Below are 21,001 nucleotides of genomic sequence, written 5' to 3'. Positions count from 1 at the left end.
AATTAAAACTTTCTCAAAATTGTAATATAATATCTTTAGCGAAGATTTGACGTGTATTAGACTCTAATTTTAAAAATTAGAATGCATTTGGTGCACTTTACAATTTGCAAACTTAGCTCATTAATTAGATTTAGAAAAAAATTAATTTGATTTAGAAAAAAATCAAACAAGGACATCAGGCTTAGTCATGACTATGCATTTTATATGATTTTAATAGGCCTTGATTAAATATGATTTAATAATAGTTTGCTTGTCTGTCTCTTATCTATTATGCACCATCATTATTATCTAGCAATGCATGCATCTGTATATATCTAGCAATGCATGCATATCTTATAAAAGTTTTTGATTTCATACAATAGAGCAAGAAACATGGGTCCTTAATTCACATTTTCTCAACATCTGAGGTGTGAATTATTAGATGGAGCATCTGAAGCCTTCAGAGCAGCAGAATGCAACAGTCATCGGCGAGTTCATCCTTCTTGGATTTGGGAACACCAAGAACCTAAATACTCTCCTCTTTGTGCTATTTCTGATCATTTATATTTTAACTGTATCTGGAAACATTCTCATCATCACACTGGTTGTGGCAGAGAAACGTCTCCACACTCCCATGTATTTCTTTATTTCAAATCTATCCTTCTTGGAGATCTGCTGCACTGCAACTATATTACCCAAAATGATGGCCAGTTTTCTTACAAGAAACAAGACAATTTCTCTTTGGGGTTGTATTTTACAAATGCACATTTTCTGTACTCTGGCAGCTACAGAATGTTACTTTTTGGCAGCAATGTCATATGACCGTTATCTAGCCATTTGTAGACCCTTGCATTATGTCACACTCATGAATTTCAAAACATGTGTTTTGCTAGTTTCAATGTCATGGATAACAGGATTTATGCTTATCGGTGTTTTGACATCCTTGTTGACCCAACTCACATTCTGTAATCAATACAAAATTGACCATTTTTTTTGTGATTTCATACCCTTAATACGGCTTTCTTGCAGTGACACTTGGGTGATTGAAAGTGTTGCTTTGATAACATCATCTCTAGGAATTATACCTACATTTTTTATAACTGTTATATCTTATGCTTTTATCATCAAAGCAATTATGAAAATTCAGTCTGAGAATGGGAGACAAAAGGGGTTTTCCACCTGTTCTTCTCATCTCACTGTAGTTTCCATTTTCTATGGCTCCTTAATGCTTGTCTACATTATGCCAACAATTGACAGATTCAAATATATGAATAAGAGCTTATCTTTCCTATATTCTGTTCTTACCCCCATGGTCAATCCATTTATTTACTGTTTGAGAAACAGAGAGGTAAAGGTAATTATTAGAAATACTCTGTGCTGATTTCAGAGATTTTTAGGAATACTTAATGGTGTATGTGTGTATGTGTGTGTTTGCATGGTTAGCTCTGTGTCAATCTAGACTCTTGATGACTACAGAACTATGACTTCTGATTTCCCAATTTCCAGCCCACCGTCTTTAACTACAGCAGCAGAATACCTTTCATTGAATATTAACATATGTATAAATATCATTCCAGTTATAGTTATAACATTCTTTCAATTCTATGATTAAATTAATTCAATGGATTTCTATTATTGAAGATCAATGACTTCTCTTCCACTTCTACAGTTTTTTTCTTTTTTTCACCACTTATAGAGTGAATATTTATTATAGATATCACTTGAAGTTTATCATTTTGAGATGTATGTAGTTCTCATACATCAAGATTTACAATATCGAATTGTATTTAAATATATGAAAGATGGTGCACAGGCATTTGTAATATTATTAAGTAAAAGTATTGACTTTTTTTAAAAAAAAGATGACTGAAATTCCTATAATTCAATTAATGATTGAATTAGAGGAATGAAGCAGTACATAAATTCTACTGTCCTCTCCAATATTTTGCTTAGGCTTATTATAAAAATCAGGATCAGAATAGTTTTCATGGTGGTAAAATATAAATGAGCATATCTTGGCTCCACTGATACTCGTGGCTACTCAAGAAATAAAATTTATGTGAAAATGTATGCCAGAAAATGTGTTGAAATTTTATACAACTGGAGATAACTGCAGCCAATGCATAATTTGTTTCTCTCAGATCTCTAGCTATCATCTTTATCTGACTTTCACTACAACTACAGTTTCAATTCCCAACTCATTAACTGCTGGACAAGTGGTGAGGACCTACAGAAATAACTTTCACTTCTGCTCTCTTGGCAAATAAAATTATGATCCTCTTATCTCACAAAATTATTTTTAATGAGTTTGGAGAGTTTAAAGAAGAAATGAACATATTAGGATGACTTTCTTGTATGTCATGCTCCACAGCAACTGTGTCTTCCCTCCAGCCCTTCAAATAGTTCTGATGGATTGTAGACAATTGATGACACATCTTCTGGTATCACCTTCTTCTCCAACTCTTCAATCACAAATATACATTAAAATAATCAAGATGTTAATTTTAGGGCAGAAATATCTGAATTCATGGCAATAGGAGTAGGCAATTTGGTCTAAATAAGTATCCATAATCTTTGGGCACATTACAAGTAAGATCTTCATAATAACTAGAAGAATCTTTCTAGTTCCTCATTCAATTCTGAGGACACTGTTTTCATGTCATAGTATCTTCTGTACTACTATCACCACATCCATATTGAAGACCAAAATAGTGCTGCTATCTTGAAAGTTCCGGTATGTAAATGCTATCCAGCACTGCTTTGCACAACAATTTCTTTGGGTATCTTTTAACTACAGAATATTTATTGGTACTGAGGATCATTATTTATCAATGATAATGGGATGAAGGAATAATCTTGAAGAACAGGAAGAAGAGCCACAACCAAGACAACAATGAAATAAGTGAAATCTAAGTTTGGGATAAACATGTAATTTGAGAATGACCCTCCCTAGTTCTTATGAAGAAAAAGGGAGAAAGTGGAGACACATATTCAGACTTGCAATATTCTTTTACTATAACTTTATATATAAAAAAGTAATATTGGCTTTGGTTTTCAACTTAGACCTAACGGAGAGCTGATGAATAAAATTTTGTCCTACTTTTAAATGGAACATGCATAATACTCTCAAATATATACATATTATTTTCTTGTACATCAGCTAAGTTTTGTGGTCCCAACAGATTTAACCATTTATTCTGTGATTTAGACAACATTTAGTTGCTATTTTCAGTGGTTTTCTGTTTTTATGGTTCCTTCATAACCATCTATGTCTTAACAAATATTTCAGAGGAACAAAGAATTCAAAGAGGCTGTACAACATTTAGTTGCTATTTTCAGTGGTTTCCTGTTTCTATGGTTCCTTCATAACCATCTATGTCTTAACAAATATCTCAGAGGAACAAAGAATTCAAAGAGGCTGTACAAAAAGCTTTCAAGTGGGTTGGAGTAGAGGACTTCCAAGGTCAATTCCAACTTTTGTTATTCTGTTATCTGCCCAGTTGCTAACATTCTATAAAACAGGTGGGGGTAGAAATGTATATTGGATTTCATGATAGAAATGTTCTATGATTCTGGATTAAGATTTTTTCCTATTCATGTATATTTCAAAACTACTTAACACTCTTCACTAAAAATATGTAAATATGGGAATTCAGGTAATAAAAATGCCATTAAAATACTTAAGGTTTGTGATTTTTTAAATAAAAAGTTAAATACAACACAAAATAAACAGGTAGTGATGTTTTTTTACAATGTTCAATAGGATATTAATGTATCTGAGAATGGCATGCAAAATTAAATAGTCACATATTGTCATATCTTCACATATATGGTGAAAGAGCATCTTAGAATTGTGATCCATTGATATTTGAATACTGAATAATTTGGGTTATGACCTGGATTTGAAGTTTGGATTGTCAGGCTCCCTCTGCAGTCATGTGACTGAACTTCAGACATCAAGCAACACAGCCATTTGCAGCATCCTGAGGTTATGTGACCGCATTTGATGATGGCTTTTCCCCAAAAAAGGGCATTTACTTCTAATTCTTGGCAATGCCACACCCATAGTGAATTGTTGGTCTTCTTAATGAGCATGATATTGGCTTAATGACTGTATTATTTGCTTTATGAACCCTGTGCTTGCTTAAGTGCCCAGAAAAAAAATCATGAAATTGAGTCAATTATGTAACCAATTTATTTTACAACCATCACAATATATGACAGTAAAGGGTGGGCTCTATTATGGTTGTATGCCAAAGACTAATTGTAGTTAAAATAGAGTAAATACATATATCAATAGCAACAGCATTTAAATTTATATACTGCTTCAGAATGCTTTATAACCCTCTCTAAGCTGTTTAAAGAGTCAGGATTTTGCCTCCAACATTCTGGGTCTTCGTTTTACTGAGCTTGGAAGGATAAAAGGCTGAATTAACCTTGAACTCCTATCAATGAACTAAGCCTGCAATATTGCATTCTAACCACTGTGCTATCATGGCTCTATACAATTTCAGCTTCAGTATTGATTCTTAATAAATTATGCTTTTATCTTGTGCTTTAGTATACAGAAAATTTGTACATACAGAAATAAGTAATCTTTGAAGTTTTATAGAATACAATTATGAGGTTAAAAACTTGTTCATTTTTTTTTCTGTTCCAAAGATTAAGATTCAGACATCTTGATGTTATTTTTCCTACATAGCAATTGATGACTGAGTAAGGCATAACAAATGGAAATAGTATGTTTGGAAGCATAATCTACTCTTTTGAATATCAAATCTATTAGAAATGAGGAGAGGCCAAAGAATCTAGGATACAGCCATGGACCCCCTTCTTACACATGTGTGAATCTCAGTTTGTCTCAGGGCACCTGGATTACATATTCCTATGCCGAGACGTATCTGAGGAAATACAAAATAAGACAAAATAAAATAGCTAGCAAATACAGATATGTACATACAAGTACAATAAATGGATGAACCATTTATTTTTAGGCAGGCATTTCATGGCTTTTGATTTAATGAAACCATTGGGAGTTAATACTAATGATATGGGAGTTTCCCAAGTTTTTTTAAGATTAATTGATATGTGTGCTGAGATAAAACATAAATGAATGTGGTTCAGTTTACAGAAATATCCTCATCTACATTCTCATTAGAAAATACATGTTTTTTAAAGAATATTCAGGATAGATGTTCTGAAGCATTCAATACAGAATGGATAATAACAGAATGGGCTCCGACAGCATCGGTAGTGAGCAGCTGTATGTTGAAAACCTCATACAATTAATTTCCAGTTCTTTCTATAATCTTAATATTTTGTAGTTGGTAAAAAGCAAGTTAACAACTTTCTAGGATATACTGATTTTAAGGTAATTGTACAGAGAGAAGGAGGGAGGGAGGGGAAAAGGGAAAGAGATTGTTTAATTTAAAACACTTAAATTTATTTGTTTATTTACTTATTTAATCAAGTTTTTCTCTCTAAGATTTCCATCTCAACAATTGGAAGCATTGCCAAGAGGTAAAAGAAGAAATGTTATTACAGTGCTATATATCTCTACAGTTTGCCAACAGATTTGGTGGAGGGATTATAAAAATAGTATTCTTATCATAATCACTTGAATCCATTTTCCTAAACATCTAATTGATAATTCTTTTAAAAGTTTATCATTTTATCTCCCACATAGTCCTTTACATAAATATTATTTCTTATTATGTCCTATCCATGTATTGGTCCCATACATTTGTCTAAAAACTCATAGTTAAAACAGTCATCTATTTATTTAGGATGGATGCTTTCCAGGAACATGAAATTCAGCTCTCTTATCATTTTTAGGAATTACAGAAATTAAAATACATATATCCATTTTAAATCCATATAAGTTTAATAGATATGGAGGGTTACTTTTTAAAAAAATCATGTATAATGTTTTTAGCATAAATACAACAATTGAAAGTCTCACATGTTTTCAGGTGTGATATATAATTAAAATGAGTGGAGATGTCAATATGGAAATTTTAAAAAAATGCCTATGATCTCTAAATTAAAATATTTTGTTATGAAATAGTCAGAAAATTTTAAAATAAAATTTTGGGGAATAATCTTTATCCTAACTTTAAAATCCAGTGTGTGATTCTTGGATACAACAATTATTTGTTTTAAGTATACACTTTATTGATTCTTTGTTTGGCCTTGTCCAAACAATATATGCTAAATGCATGAGTTCCTTAGAGAACTGTTTTTATTCTCATCATACCTAAATTAAAAATGAGAAAAATAATTAACTGTATATATGTTGAAGTTTATTAAGATAAAAATACAATGAACTGTATAACGATTGACTATTTCGAACTTAACTTTGCATATTTACAAGCAAAAATCCTAGCAAAATGATAATTTAAAATAATCCATTTAAATTTGTTGTTACTGTTTATTTAGATGTCTGTAAAAAATAATCCAGGCAGAGAAAATCAAACAATTCCCATGATGTTTATTCTTCTGGATTTCAACACTGGGGAATTTCAGCCTTTATTTTCTACATTCTTTCTACTCATCTACCTTATAACTATGACTGGAAATATCCTTATTGTCCTTCTAGTGATTGTTGACCGACAACTTCACACACCCATGTATTTCTTTCTGGGAAACCTATCCTGCCTAGAGACTTGCTACAGTTGTGCCATCATGCCAAGGATTCTGGTCAGGTTTCTGAGTGGAGATAGGACTATTTCTATTAGAGGATGCTTTGCACAACTTTATTTCTTTGGGTATCTTGCAACTACAGAATGCTATTTTCTGGCAGTAATGTCTTATGACCGCTATTTAGCAATATGCAAACCATTGCATTATACTATGCTTATGGATAGTAAAAGTTGCATCCTGCTTATTACTGGGTCATGGATAAGTGGTTCATTGTTTATCAGTTTTATCATATATTTCGTATCTAAACTGAGTTTCTGTGGACCCAACAAAATTAACCATTTTTTCTGTGATTTGATCCCATTGATAAGACTCTCGTGTGATGATACCACTCTGGTGGAAATTACAGCTTTCATTATCTCCTTCATAGGAACTCTGGCTCCATTTATTATAACTTTGACATCTTACATTTGCATAATTAAGAACATTTTGAGAATCCCATCCATAAAAGGGAAACAAAAGGCATTCTCAACTTGTTCTTCTCATCTCACAGTGGTCGGTTGTTTCTATGGCTCCCTGATAATAGTTTATGTCTTACCAAACTTAAATTCACTAAGTAACCCCAAAAAACTGTTCTCCCTGTTCTACACTCTACTCACTCCTTTGGTCAATCCCATTGTATATAGTTTAAGGAACAAAGAAGTAAAGGGAGCAGTGAAGAAAATATTCAATATATTTCCTAAAAGTCACTAACATTTTAGGTATAAAGACAAAAAGTGGTTTTACTGACCTTATAATGAGATCTTTAAAATGCTGAATAATATATATTTACATGTCAGGTTAAATGCAACTCTCTTGAATAGATCTTATAGAGCAAAAATGATTGTAGTTTGAGAAATTGTTTTAATATGTTTCATATATATATATTCATAACTGAAATACTTCTTAGTCAACAACTTTGTATACAATTCTTTTGTTAACTACTTGTCCCAATGTAATTTAAGTTAGAGTTGCTTCAAATTTGGACATGACTACAAAAAAAGCATGTTCTTAATCTGTATGTTCTTAGATAAACTTCCTTTATAAAAATAAATTTAAGGTGATTCACAGAATTTTTAATTTAATTAGCATTTAAATTAGATTAATTAAGATGGAAATACTTTAGGACTATAAAGTATTTCCATCTTAATTAATATACCAAATTTCAGGGGACAGCATGCTATATAAATGCAATAACCCAATTAGGATGATATAAGGGGCAGCTTTAATTTTGAATCAATAATATTTATTGGGTTACCTAGCCACTTCCCCTAGTCAGTTGTCTTTCTGCAAATACCAAACCTAGGAAACTTAAGGCGCTCCATGGCACAGGACCTAGTTATTTGTGGGATCGTATCCTGCCCCATACATCCCTTCGGCCGATTCGCTCACACAGAGAGGGACTCCTCCGGGTGCCTTCCACTAGGCTGTGCCAGCGGGCGACGCCTAGGGGAAGGGCCTTCTCTGTGATGGGCCCAACCCTCTGGAATGACCTTCCCCCCGACATTAGAATGACTACGGATCTCCGCTCCTTCCGTCAGAAACTTAAAACCCACCTGTCCCAGCTAGCCGGCTTGGCCTAATTCCACCTTTCCCACCTCAGTTTTATTTCAAAATTTTATGATTGGTTTTATGGCCTGTTTTTAACTTTTATAAATTCGTACAGGGGTTGTTTAATCTGATTTTTAGCTATCTATACGATTGTTTGTATGGTTTTTTAAAATTTATTCTTGTACACCGCCCCGAGTACCTCCGGGGAGAGGGGGCGGTCTAGAAATCTAATAAATTATTATTATTATTATTATTCTAGGTTTTATTAATAATATGCTCATTGAAAAAAATGGAACCCTAAACCACAGGTGATTTTTTAAAAATTAAAAATGTGAAGAAAAACTCACTATGAAAGTTTGGCAGCTGGAAGTTTATTAAATGCACATTATTAAATGTAGCATTCAAATCAAGCTCATTGCTGCTGTTTGCCTGGCCAATGGGAAGTGGAATACTGCTGCAATTAACCTTTGCTCGTACTATCATGCTTTGACAGTTTATGGGAACCCAGACATAAATAGAAAAAAAATTGAATGGTGATTATTTATTCTGTACAGTATGATTTGTATATATCTCATTTCCCCAAACTGCTAATTTGTACTCCATGAATAAGCACAGAAATTTTAAGAAAAAATATATGAAAGAAGTTACAAAATTATGTTTCTGTTTTATATTTCCTCAATATCTTTGGAACTCTTCAAGTTCAGATTACAGCTTTGTTTTGTGAAGTTTATAAAGGAAAGGACTATGTGAGCACTTATTTCAGGTAGCATAATATTCAAATGAAAATTCACCTTCAAATAATCAATTCTCTGAGGGTTAATGTTTATTTTTATCCAGGCTCTAACTTCACCTTTCTATGGAAAATGGGGGAGAGATTACTTGGGTTTACTTGGGATTACTTGGGTTTTAGGTTGTGGTTCAGAATGGAGAGAATATTGGCTACAGCAGGCAACTTCCATGTCCTATCTATTAAAAAGTATCATGGTATAGGACCCAGAAAATATCTTCTTCTCAGCACTGAATCAGAATACAATAACACAACCAATTCCTTGAGGGATTCTCAGAGCAGCACTGTCTTCCCTAGATTTTATTACATTAAAAACAACAGTAGGAAATAATATTTTCATGGTTACTTAACTAACTGTAGCCTGCAATACAAAACATTCCCTTTTTTTACACTCAAAAGGGTTTCAAATGGTTTGATTCTCATTCTTCAATATAATTAGAGCTGTTGCTGCAATATTCTCCTTTCAATTGATCATCAATTGGTGGCAAACAATAATTTTATATATCAGGCTCTTAAAAATATTAATTCCATATTGAATGTTAGGATATCTTTGTAGAGGAAACTCATTAAACTCAGTGAATGTAAACTATATGCTTAAAGAATATAAGTAAATTTATATTGACAAGAAAAGCTAGTTAGCCAAAGTAACATAAAATGATAGAATAACAGAATAACACAATAAAAGTATTGGAAGGATATTCTCATCCAGGAGTGTCAAACTCAATTTCAATGAGGGCCGCATCAGAGTTGTGCTTGTTGCTGGGGGGTGGGGGGGCATGGCCATGGTGGGTGTGGCCAGCTTGATGTCACTCATTTTGGGGCTACCTGTTGTGGCCCGAGCACTCTGCCAGCGAAAATGGGCTTCCAAGTTTCCTGCCAGCAAAAACAGAGCTCAATAGGGCTGCATGCAGCCCTCCCAAGCTCCATTTTTTTGTTGGCAGAGGCTCTGCAGGCAGGTCCTTCACTGTTTCCAGTGAAATACATTCACTTAGACCCCCAGATCTAAGCACCCTGCGGGCTAGATCCAGCCCCCCAGACCTTGAATTTTATATCCCTATTCTAGTTCAATTCCCAGTTCTGGCAGGAAACCCTACACCCTATATCCAAATTGTTGCCCAACCTCTTCTTTAAAACTTCCTGTGTTGGAGCATTCACAATTTCTGGAGCCAAGATATTCCACTGACTAATTATTCTGCCAAGAAATTTCTCCTTAGTTCTAGGTTGTTTCTAGGTTGATTAGTTTCCATCCATTGCTTCTTGTCCTTCCTTCAGGTACCTTGCATAATAGGTTGACCCCTTCTTCTTTATGACAACTCCTTAGATATTGGAACACAGCTATCACGTGACCCCTAGTCAATACATTCTGCTATAGTATGTATTAAATATGAAAATTAGATATTTAACCCTTGTATATGTGTCAATAAAACAATGAAATAGCATGAATTATTTACTTGGAAAAGAATAATAAAAAAAATGTGTACATAAATCAGGAAAACACTTGCAAATGGGAAAAAAAGAATTCTTACTGAAGACAAACAAGATCAACATGTATATGAAGTATTTCTCTAACTATAAATTCACAGTTTTTACCTGTAAAATTTTACCTGCCAAGAAATGTGAGAATTCCTGTGAGTAGCATCGCTACCTGATTCAAAGAAGTATCTGAGCATACAAGGTTGAAAATGGCTTTGAGTTCACAGGAAAAATGATCAATCACATTATTTTTACAAAAGTCCTCTGGTATCACATAAATGGGAATTACTCTTAAAACTAAGCCAACAGACCATGTCCCAAATGCTGAATACTGAATACACCAGTTTTTGCTTATGGTTATTGTCTAATGCAGAGGAGAAGAAATTGCTATATACTAGTCATAAATCACAACAGCCAAGAGGAAACCTTCAGTTATGCCTAACCATACACTAATACTCATTTGAAATAACACAATGAAAAGGTCATGGAAAGTCTGTCCACTTGAAGATTTTCAATGATCTGTGGGATTGGAGATGTTGAATAGCTTATATGATGTAAGGATAAGTTGCTGACGAGAAGTGTACATGTGTGTGTGGAGATGAAGATCCATTGTGGTGACCAAGATGATAAGGCCATTTCACACCACTGTTACACAGTATACAGTTACCAGGAAAACCATTAATCCCAGCATAGACTTTGGTCCATCTGAAAAATCAATAAGGATAAATTCAGTCAATATTGTGTTATTTACCTTCTTCATATTTTCTGAATGTACATATAGATGTAGCCAAACATTGAAAATATACCGTATGAGATGAAGATGATTTTTTTTCACCATAGGCAATTACTTACTTTTTTGGCAAAGATTGAAGAATTATGCTGGGTTTGGTTTGGTTAAACCATCAATTTTTTAATTTATATTTTAAAAAATAACCTGCAAATTAGAGAGCATTGTTTTGTTTTGTTTTTCAAATGGTTCCCAGAACACTTTATCTCCTTTAAAAACATTGTGAAAACTCACTGTTTCTTCTAAGGACAAGAGAAGCTGATAAATCATAACCCAGTGTCCTCCAGGAAAAAATTAGATATTTTTTCCCCCCCCCAAAAAAAAGGTGATTAAAGGAAAATGAATTTTCCCACTGGAAGTTAAAAATAGAGATCAGAGTTCTCTCTTTGTTTAGGGGACATCAGTGTCAGTTGCATGTGCTTTCTCTTCAGTGGTGTTACCTGTTTTTCTTTTTCCATTTTTCTTAGGGTGTCTTTTATTTTGTCCTCTAGCTATTTTGTTGAGTCATTGTGGGTTTTTTGGTAGGTATTGGTGCTGTTGAGATGATTTTCAGCTTTGCTGATGTAGTCAATTTGGCCATTACTACTGTCAGTCTATGTTTGTCAGCCAGTAGGATGACAATTATTTCATCTTGTTTCAGTGTCTTTAGTGCTCTTTTCTCTTTTTGGCTGACAGTTTCATTTTGCCTTTTGTGTTGCACAGTAGAGAACAAACCGTGCTGTACACAAAAGGAGTGTCAAAAATAAAAGTCAAAATCCTCCAAATTCTTGGAATAACAATAACTCACAACTCACAGCCACACTCCAACCAGGAATTATCCAAAACCAAAGGTAAAATACAGAAGGATAAAAGAAACAATGTAAACTACAAAATCAACTTTAACCATTGCAACCAAGTCTTCATGGGGCTAACAGAATGCCAATTAAAAATTAGGATCCATGAACATCAGCTGACAGTCAAATGCCTTTATCCCAAATCTTTAATTTCTACCCACATCCACATCAAAGAGCACCAGTTCAATTGGAGCAGCACAAAAATCACTAGCCACATTACCTCCCATCATGCTTGTGAGTTTATCGAAACCTGGAATTCCACAAACAATTCCATCAATAGACACATTGAACTACAACCAGCATACAACCTTTCAGAATCTAAATCAACCTCATAGCCAACCAGAGGCAGCACCAACCATCAATGAACCCACGCAATTATCCCCACCAGCAGTTCACCTCCCAACAACACTGACTGAGGTAATCTCTTTATCACAACACCCATCACAAGACTCACTGGTGACTCACTGGTGACCCATCACAAAACCCTCACTTGACCCTCACCTAAAGCCTTATAAACAGAACACTGACATCCCCTAAATTCCACTGAATATGTTACCTAGCCTGGTAACGAAATGTTTGGAAACCAACCCACAAGCTCAGAGCACAGAGAATGAAACTTTAGCCTCATATTACATCTGAGTTACAGATAGTTGCCACCATTGCATTGGGGAATATGCATACTGGGGAGATATTGCTTGAGTATAACTATATTTAGGGTTTGTATGCATATATTATGATTTGGAGTGAGTGACTGACATATATGAAGAAAAATGGTTGCTGTACAAATGAAAAGTTCTGTTTCTTCCTTAATGTCCAAGAAATAAGATTTCTAATGTTAATATAATTAATTAAGCTCAGAGAATGAATCTTTACCCTCATATTCCCCAATGTATAATTAAACCTGTTTGTGTGTTTGTGTGTAGGTCTATTTCTGTATCCCCATCACATGTGTTCAAGTGTGAGAAGAAGGTGGATGATTTGCTCATACAACCAATTATCCACCACCACTTTTTCTTTAGGAGTCAGTGAAAGATCGGCTGTGGCAGCCCAGCCCCAGCTGCCTTTGCCCAAACCCAGAAAGTGCTACTACAGTCTCCCCAGTGTCCGAGTGGCAGCAAGTGAAGCACCACTTCAGTGCGCTTATTTCCAGCCAGGCTGCAAAGCATGGGTAGCAGAGCGCAGCCACACCCACAGAAGCAGAGACCAGCCTCCGCTGCCACTGCTACCACACTGCTGCTGCTGCTGGTGATAGTAATAGTAGACATGGATGCAGTGACGTGCGGTCAGGGGAGGCAGGAGAGGCAGAGCCTCACCACTGCCAATCATGAAAAGGAAAAAAAATGTAAACGGGAAAAGGCGAGTGCTGAAGTGAGGTTAGCTAGCTGCTGCCTCACTGTGAATGACTGCCTGTTTAAAAAAGCCTCTAAACCTCTGAGCTCTGCCGCGAGGGAAAGAAAATGCTTTAGTCAGTGGGGTGAAGGGGGAGAGGAGAGAATGCTCAGGCATTCTCTCCTCCTCTCCCCCACACCCCGCTGACTAAAGCACTTTCTTTCGCCCGTCTGAGCTCTTCGGACGCTAAGAGCCCCTGGAGCCCTTCCGCCGAGCAGGGTGCTCCCTCACAGCTCCTGTCGTCCCGTCTGGCAGGCGCCACCTGCCCGGGAAGCAGCTGAGCTGGGAAGTCCCGGCCGGCAGTTTGGCTTCCAGAGTGGGCGGTGCGGGTGCCGGTGGGCTCCTCTGGGCTCCTGCCTTCCCAAAGCGAATCCCTGTTTTTATGGAAAGCAAAAGAATGGAGAAGAAACGGGGAAGCTTCGGGTGGGAAATGAGGCCATGGAAGAGAGTTTTGCCCTTTGCTGGTGAACATGGATCGGTCTTGCGCCCATCCTGGAGAGATCCCACCCTGGGCTGGCTTTCAGAGATGTGAAAGGCTCTTTCCTCAGGCGGGCATCTTTTCCAATGAAATAGATCGAGACAGGAAGATCATTTTATTACATTTGAACATTTTGACTAAAACAGATTCTCTCATTCAAGGAGGGAACCCAAAGACCATCTTTCCATCCCTTTTATCAAAGAAAATGCCATTGGACAGGGCAAAAATAACTCCTCCTTTGCCCTGGAAATCAGCTACATGGAATTCAATCAATCAATAATCAATAATTTTATTTGATTAGCCGCAACCCTCTCCCAAAGGACTCGGGGCGGCGTACAATCAAAACGGATAAAAATACACATAAGACAAACATATATACAAAAAGAACAGAGACATATACATATGTGCATGGAGGAGAGTTGACTTATAAGTGAAGGACAATTAAAAACACAATTAAAAAACACAATTAAAAACACAATTTAAAATCCCCTTAAATAAAATTACTAAATTAAAAAACCCATCAGGAGCGTTACGAAGTTATGGTTGAGCCAGGCCAGCTATTTGGAAAAGGTGGGTGTTGAGCTTAACACGGAAGGAGCGGAGGTCAGTAGTGGTCCTAATATCCGGGGGGAGGTCATTCCACAGGGCTGGGACCGCCACAGAGAAGGCTCTGCTCCTAGGCGCCGCCCCATGGCACTGTCTGGTGGACGGCACCTGGAGAAGTCCCTCTCTGTGCGAGCGGATGGGTCGTAGGGATGTATGGGGCAGAATACGATCCCGCAGGTAACTAGGTCCTGAGCCATGGAGCGCTTTAAAGATCGTAATCAAGACCTTGAAACGCACTCGATAGACCACAGGAAGCCAGTGCAGCTCGCGCAGGAGAGGTGTCACATGGGAGTACTTAGTACTCCCCATAATCACCCGCGTGGCCGCATTCTGGACCAACTGCAGTCTCCGAGTGCATTTCAAGGGAAGCCCCATGTAGAGAGCGTTACAGTAGTCCAGGCGAGACGTCACCAGCGCATGGGTGACTGTGCGTAGGTCGTCCCGGTCCAATAGGGGGCGCAATTGGCGCACCAGGCGAACCTGGTGGAACGCCCCCCTGGCCACGGCTGTCACATGTTCATCCATGGACAGCCTGGCATCCAGGAGGACGCCCAAATTGCGCGCCCGCTTCACGGGGGCGAGTTGAATGCCCCCAATGGCCAGAGATGGAATTATCTGGTTGAACCAGGGAGCCGGAACCCACAGCCACTCCGTCTTGGAAGGGTTGAGCCTGAGTCGGTTGTCATCCATCCAGACCCGTACGGCTTCCACACACCGGGACATCACTTCGACGGCCTCGTTGGGGTGGTACGGGGTGGAAATGTACAGCTGAGTATCATCAGCGTACAGATGATATCCCACCCCGAAACCACGGATGATCTCACCCAGCGGCTTCATGTATGTGTTGAACAGGAGTGGCGAGAGGACCGACCCCTGTGGCACCCCACAAGTAAGGGGGCTTAGGGTCGACCTCTGCTCCCCTGCCAACACACGTTGCGTCCGGCCGGAGAGGTAGGAGCCGAACAACCGCAAAACGGTGCCCCGGACACCCAACCCCTCCAGTCGGTGCAACAGGATACCATGGTCGATGGTATCAAAAGCCGCCGAGAGGTCTAATAGGACCAGGATAGAGGAACAACCCCTATCTCTGGCCCTCCAGAGATCATCTACCAACGCGACCAAGGCCGTCTCTGTGCTGTGCCCAGGGCGAAAGCCGGATTGGCACGGGTCTAGATAATCATTCTCCTCCAGATGTCGTGGAAACTGAGAAGCCACCACACTCTCTACAACCTTCGCCAAAAAGGGAAGGTTGGAGACAGGACGATAATTGGCCAGCTCCGTAGGGTCCAGGGAATGCTTCTTGAGCAAGGGTCTCACCACCGCCTCTTTCAAGGCGGCCGGGAGAGACCCCTCACCCAACGAAGCGTTCACTAGGCCCAGGAGCCAGTCGCGTGTAACCTCCCAGGATGCCAGTACAAGCCAGGAGGGACACGGGTCCAGCAAACATGTGGTAGGTCGCAGTCGTCCACGCAATCTGTCCAAATCCTCGATGACAACCAAGTCAAACTCCTCCCAAAAAGGTTTCTCAAGACTCGCCACTGGCGTCTCGACTGGGCCACTGAAGGGGACCCAATCCTTCCGGATTTGAGCGACTTTATCCTGCAGATATTTCCCAAACTCCTCTGCCCTACCCTGTAAAGGGGCCTCCTGTGGCCTCTGAAACAGAAGGGAGCAGGACACCTGAAACAGGGCGGCAGGGTGGTTCTCTGCGGATGCAATGAGAGCAGCACAATATTGACGTTTGGCCGTTCTCAATGCCACTAGGTACGTCCTTAAATGGGCTCGTACTTGTGCTCGGTCAAACAGAAACAGAAACACACACACACTATAATCCAACTTCTGTGTGTGTGTGTGTGTGTGTGTGTGTGTTTCTGTTTGTGTGTTTGAGAGGGGGGAGGGTGGAGAGAGGGAGGAGGGGAAGGTAAAGGTAAAAGAAAAAGAAAAAGAAGGAAGAAAACTTATTTAAATAAGTTTAAAGCTGTTGCTTTAAATCGGAACTGAGCATGCCTGGCTGTGGAATTCTGGGAGTTGAATTCCACAAGTCTAAAAAAATTGCTGTCTCACCAGCCATAAACCTCACTGCACGTCACTGCATGGATGCATCTTTGCTGTATGTTCCACCACACACAGGCTCGTGAGAGGCGAAATGGGAGGTGCCCTGACAGCAGAGCCTCTGAGTGGAAGGTGAGTAAAAGATGCAGTGGCAGGAGAGACTGGCCATCCCCGAAGCCAGCTCTTGAGGAAGGAAGCAGAGATGAGGACCAGGTGGCAGGAAAACAAGGCTGCGGGTGGCAGGGAAAACAAGGCTTCTTTGCCAGCCTCACAGCTGGCTAAACAGAAATTTTTGCCAATTGGAATATATGTTTGTGTGTGAGAGAGAGGGGGGATAGAGAGAGAAAGAAAGAGAAAGAGTAAGAGAGAAAGGAAGGAAGGAAGAGAGAGAGAGAGAAAAAGAGAGAGACAAAGATAGAGAGAGAAAGAAAGAGAAAGAAGAAAGTTGAAGAGAGACACACAAGAAAGAAGGAAGGAAGGAAGGAAGGAAGAAAGAACAAAGAAAGTGAGGTAGAGACATAAGAAATAAGGAAGGAAGGAAGGAAGGAAGGAAGGAAGGAAGGAAGGAAGGAAGGAAGGAAGGAAGGAAGGAAGGAAAAAAGAGAGGGAGAGAGAGACAAGAAAGAAAGGGGGGAAGGAAGGAAGGAAGAAAAAGAAAGGAAGGAAGGGAAGAAGAAAGAAAGAAGGAAAGAAAGAAAGGAAAAAAGAAAGAAAAAGAAAGAGAACTTATGATCACAATTAAGCCCAAAATTTTGGTTGCTAAGCAAGAGCTTTGTTAAATGAGTTTCACCACATTTAACAAGTTGGCCACTCCCACCCAGTCACATGACCACCAAGCCACACCCACAAAATAGGCCACACCTACAGAATACATTCTAAAAAAAATTGAAACCCGCCACTGCCCTAATCATCTTTGATATTCTTTTCTGTACTCTTTCTAGAGTCATGGCAACCAAAACTGAATGCAGTATTCCAAATCTGGCCTTACCTTGCCTGGACTAATCCCTGTTATACTCTTGCCAATACTTTCAGAAGGGTTTGCCATTGGCTCTTCAAGGAGTGAGAAGAAAGGAGTGACTGGCCAAGTAACCCAAGAATTAGCACAGAATGAATGATAACTGGAGTGCTGATTTAGAACCAGCTTATTGGGTATTTAGGAAGCAAGGATTTGGCAACATAAGGAATAGAGAATCAATATATTGAATAAAAAACAGTAAAGACTTAAAAAATATTTTACTGAGTAAAATCAAACTGCTAAACTACTGGCAGCCGGCAGTCAGCAGAAGTAGCCTGCAATACTTTTATTCTAACACTGTTCCACCACAGTTCATTGCTATGAGATGTTATTTCTAACAGTGAAAGAAAAAAATGAAAGGCTAATAGTCAATATAGGACTATAAATAGGGAAAAAATCAATCAAATATTCAAATATTCTATAATTTGTAATTCATGAAAAGTGTTCATGAAGATTTTTTTGAAAGAAATATATGATGGGAACTGAAGCTGGCCATGTCTTGAACAGGTGAAACATTTCATTTTCTAAATTATTTAAATCACTTCAGAAGAGTAGCAGTATAATTCCATGCTACTGAGTTAGAATATACATATATGTCAGTGTGCTACTTATGAAGTTAAAGAATGAGAACAATAATGAACAAAATTAGTTCATCATCACATTACTGAGCTATTCTGCATGCAAGAGAACTTATGTAAACAGAAAATAGCTTTCTATAGCGTTAATACACATTGACAACACAATTTCTCATGGGAAACTTTATTGAGGGTGGTAACTTCATAAATCTTTTGCTTATAAACTATAAAGGTGCCCCAATCAGTAGATAATAGCATGTGGTTGTACTTTTTCTGTGAGTTAAAAAAAAAGCTCTAAATAGAAACATTTTCAGCCAATGCTTAGTGTCCATTAAGTTATTTAGCAAGCTGCAGCATTTGGTTAAGATACTGGGGAAAAAATTCTCAATAACCACTTAAATGTTTCTCTGTGTAGATTCGCAGTCATCCAGGCCATAGTTGTCCCAAAGGTCCTTTTTCAGAAGGCAATTGGAATTTTCCCCCCTTGAAGACATTTCCCTATTCATCCAAGAACTGAAGAAGCTTCTTAGATAAGAAGCAAAACATCCTCAGGGAAATACAAAGTCCAGTTGGCCTTTTGGAAAAAAAAAAACACATTTGGGATACTTGAAAGTTTCAGTTAGTAAATTGAAATGGAAGCTGATTTCAAATACTTCCATCATTGATTTGTAATATTTCTCATACTGAAAATAAACAACAGATAAGTAAGTAAAAGAAAATTCTATTAAATTCAAAGAAATTAATAGACAGCTGAATGAACAACATCAGAGACATTTAATATTGCATGTCTGACTTGTTTTTCATTAGAATTTTCCCTAATGCCTGCAGAACCTCTTGATTTCGGAGGGTGTAAACTAAGGGATTGAACACAGGGATTAGTGCAGAATTAAAGATAGAAAGGATTTTTTCAGCCTCATGCATGTTCCCATTTGGAGGAAGAAGATATGTAAAAATGGCAACACCATAATACACAGTCACCACAGACAGGTGGGACCCACATGTTGAAAAAGCCCTCATTCTGCCCTTTTCTGCAGGAATTCTTAGGATGGACTGAAGAATGCGCATGTAAGAAAAAAAGATAAAGGCAAGGGGAAAGAGGAGAATAAATATGCTAAAGGAAGATATCTGAATCTGGCTTGAAGAGGTATCAGTACAAATCAGTTTCACCATAGATTTAAGTTCACATCCAATGTGGTCAATTTCATTGTTTCCACAAAATCTGGCTGGCTTTACAAGGCAGGGAATTACTGTAAACAGAAAGGCTAGAAACCATGAAACAGCAGCCAACACAATGCAAACTGTGCTGTTCATGATGAAAGTATAGTGCAGTGGCCTGGAGATGGCAATGAAACGGTCATAAGCCATGACTACCAGGAAGAAACATTCTGTTGTCCCAAATAAGAGAATAGCATACATTTGCATAAAACATCTAGCCAGAGACATCACAGGCCTATCCACTAAACAATTGGCAATTGATTGAGGAGTTGTGGCTGTTGTGAGTCCAAGGTCAATAAAAGACAGATTACATAGGAAAAAGTACATGGGGTTGTGGAGGTGTGGATCACATATGACTACTAAGACAATGAGACTATTTCCAGCAATTGCTAGAAAATAGGAAACAATATAAACTGGTATTAAAACCATCCTTGACTTCGGTCTATTGGACCAACCAATGAGGATAAATTCAGTCACTCCAGTCTCATTTTCTCCTACTTCCTGCATTAGAGTTGTTCTGGAAAGGAGATGAAAAAAAGCCACAAATTTATCTGGAAAATGTGAAAATCTTTCGATAAACCAAAATAATTTTGCAAATGTCAGCATTTTAGGCATACTTATTGGAAAACCCATGAAAAAAAAAACCCTGTGCCTTTTATTGCATCACTCTGTATGCTTTGATTTAATTCTTCTGCATTCAGCAATCTCTCTGCAAAGAACTAATAAACATCAGGGGAAGCTTTTCTGATTGACATAAATGTTTCAGTCTACTTATCCCAAAGAATATCCATCTTCCAGTTATGGGTCTCAGCATTTGCAAATGTAGGTGAGTGCTCTTTTCATTCAGTTTTTGAATATAGTTTAATCATTGAGGTGATTCTTGTCTATCTATGGGAAATATACTTGCAATAAATCAGCATCATTACTCCAAAGAAATTGTCCCTACATGTAGAATGGAGACGCTGATCCTTCATTAATCTTTCAGAAACCTTTTTAGTATAGTGTTGTTTGGTAACTTAACCCTTATAATAATTAAAGAAACAGTGTTAAACACACATCAGAAAACATGTATAAAGAGATTCACATGAAAACTTCCATTCAAGTTTTATTGCTTTTCTCTCTCTCTGTCTGTTTGTCTGTCTGTCTGCCTCTCTTCAAACTTCAATTAATATTTCAAAACAATCTTTCAACTTAAGAAAATTTGCATAAAATTATGTACTAGAAAATACTATTTACACAAATAAACAGGAAAAAAATCTGAAGAGAGGGAGAAAAAAACATACAATAAAGGAATTAAAATGGCATGATTGAAGACAATTAAATATTTTTGGTGGAAGGAAATGAAAAGGGAGGGAGGGAGGGAGGAAGGAAATTTCTGAGTCTTAAAAAGAATGACTTAACTCACTTTTATATTTGACCAGATATGTAGATTCTTCAATCTTATTCACTCCAACATAATAAGTAAGAAGACATTTGACTGTAATAAACAATAAAAAATAAATTTAAATACTATCCTCTTCAAGGATGAAATCACTGAGTAAATATGAAGATTACAGTTCTTATTCTTTCTTTGCCTTGCTCAT

The 21,001-nt window shown here is 37.6% G+C and overlaps 3 protein-coding genes across 3 annotated transcripts; 2 read left to right on the top strand and 1 right to left on the bottom strand.

The window, feature by feature from the left end:
• Nucleotides 1-421: 421 nt before the first annotated feature.
• Nucleotides 422-1,360, top strand: LOC309401491 (olfactory receptor 2AP1-like; the record flags this gene model as incomplete). The annotated part of the gene is made up of 1 exon (XM_081970553.1): nucleotides 422-1,360. The coding sequence occupies one exon, from the start codon at nucleotides 422-424 to the stop codon at nucleotides 1,358-1,360; it is 939 nt and encodes a 312-aa protein (XP_081826679.1).
• A 5,186-nt stretch (nucleotides 1,361-6,546) lies between these two features.
• LOC309401490 (olfactory receptor 6B1-like) lies at nucleotides 6,547-7,371 on the top strand (the record flags this gene model as incomplete). The annotated part of the gene is made up of 1 exon (XM_081970552.1): nucleotides 6,547-7,371. The coding sequence occupies one exon, from the start codon at nucleotides 6,547-6,549 to the stop codon at nucleotides 7,369-7,371; it is 825 nt and encodes a 274-aa protein (XP_081826678.1).
• An 11,606-nt stretch (nucleotides 7,372-18,977) lies between these two features.
• Nucleotides 18,978-20,033, bottom strand: LOC309401489 (olfactory receptor 13H1-like; the record flags this gene model as incomplete). The annotated part of the gene is made up of 1 exon (XM_081970551.1): nucleotides 18,978-20,033. One exon carries the CDS (start codon nucleotides 20,031-20,033, stop codon nucleotides 18,978-18,980), a length of 1,056 nt encoding a protein of 351 aa, XP_081826677.1.
• Nucleotides 20,034-21,001: the final 968 nt, after the last annotated feature.

Source organism: Natrix helvetica (assembly GCF_964273705.1).
Source record: "Natrix helvetica genome assembly, chromosome: Z".
Classification (NCBI taxonomy): domain Eukaryota; kingdom Metazoa; phylum Chordata; class Lepidosauria; order Squamata; family Natricidae; genus Natrix; species Natrix helvetica.
The sequence above is the reverse complement of the archived record's forward strand: the minus strand, read 5'-3'. Positions and strand labels throughout refer to the sequence as shown.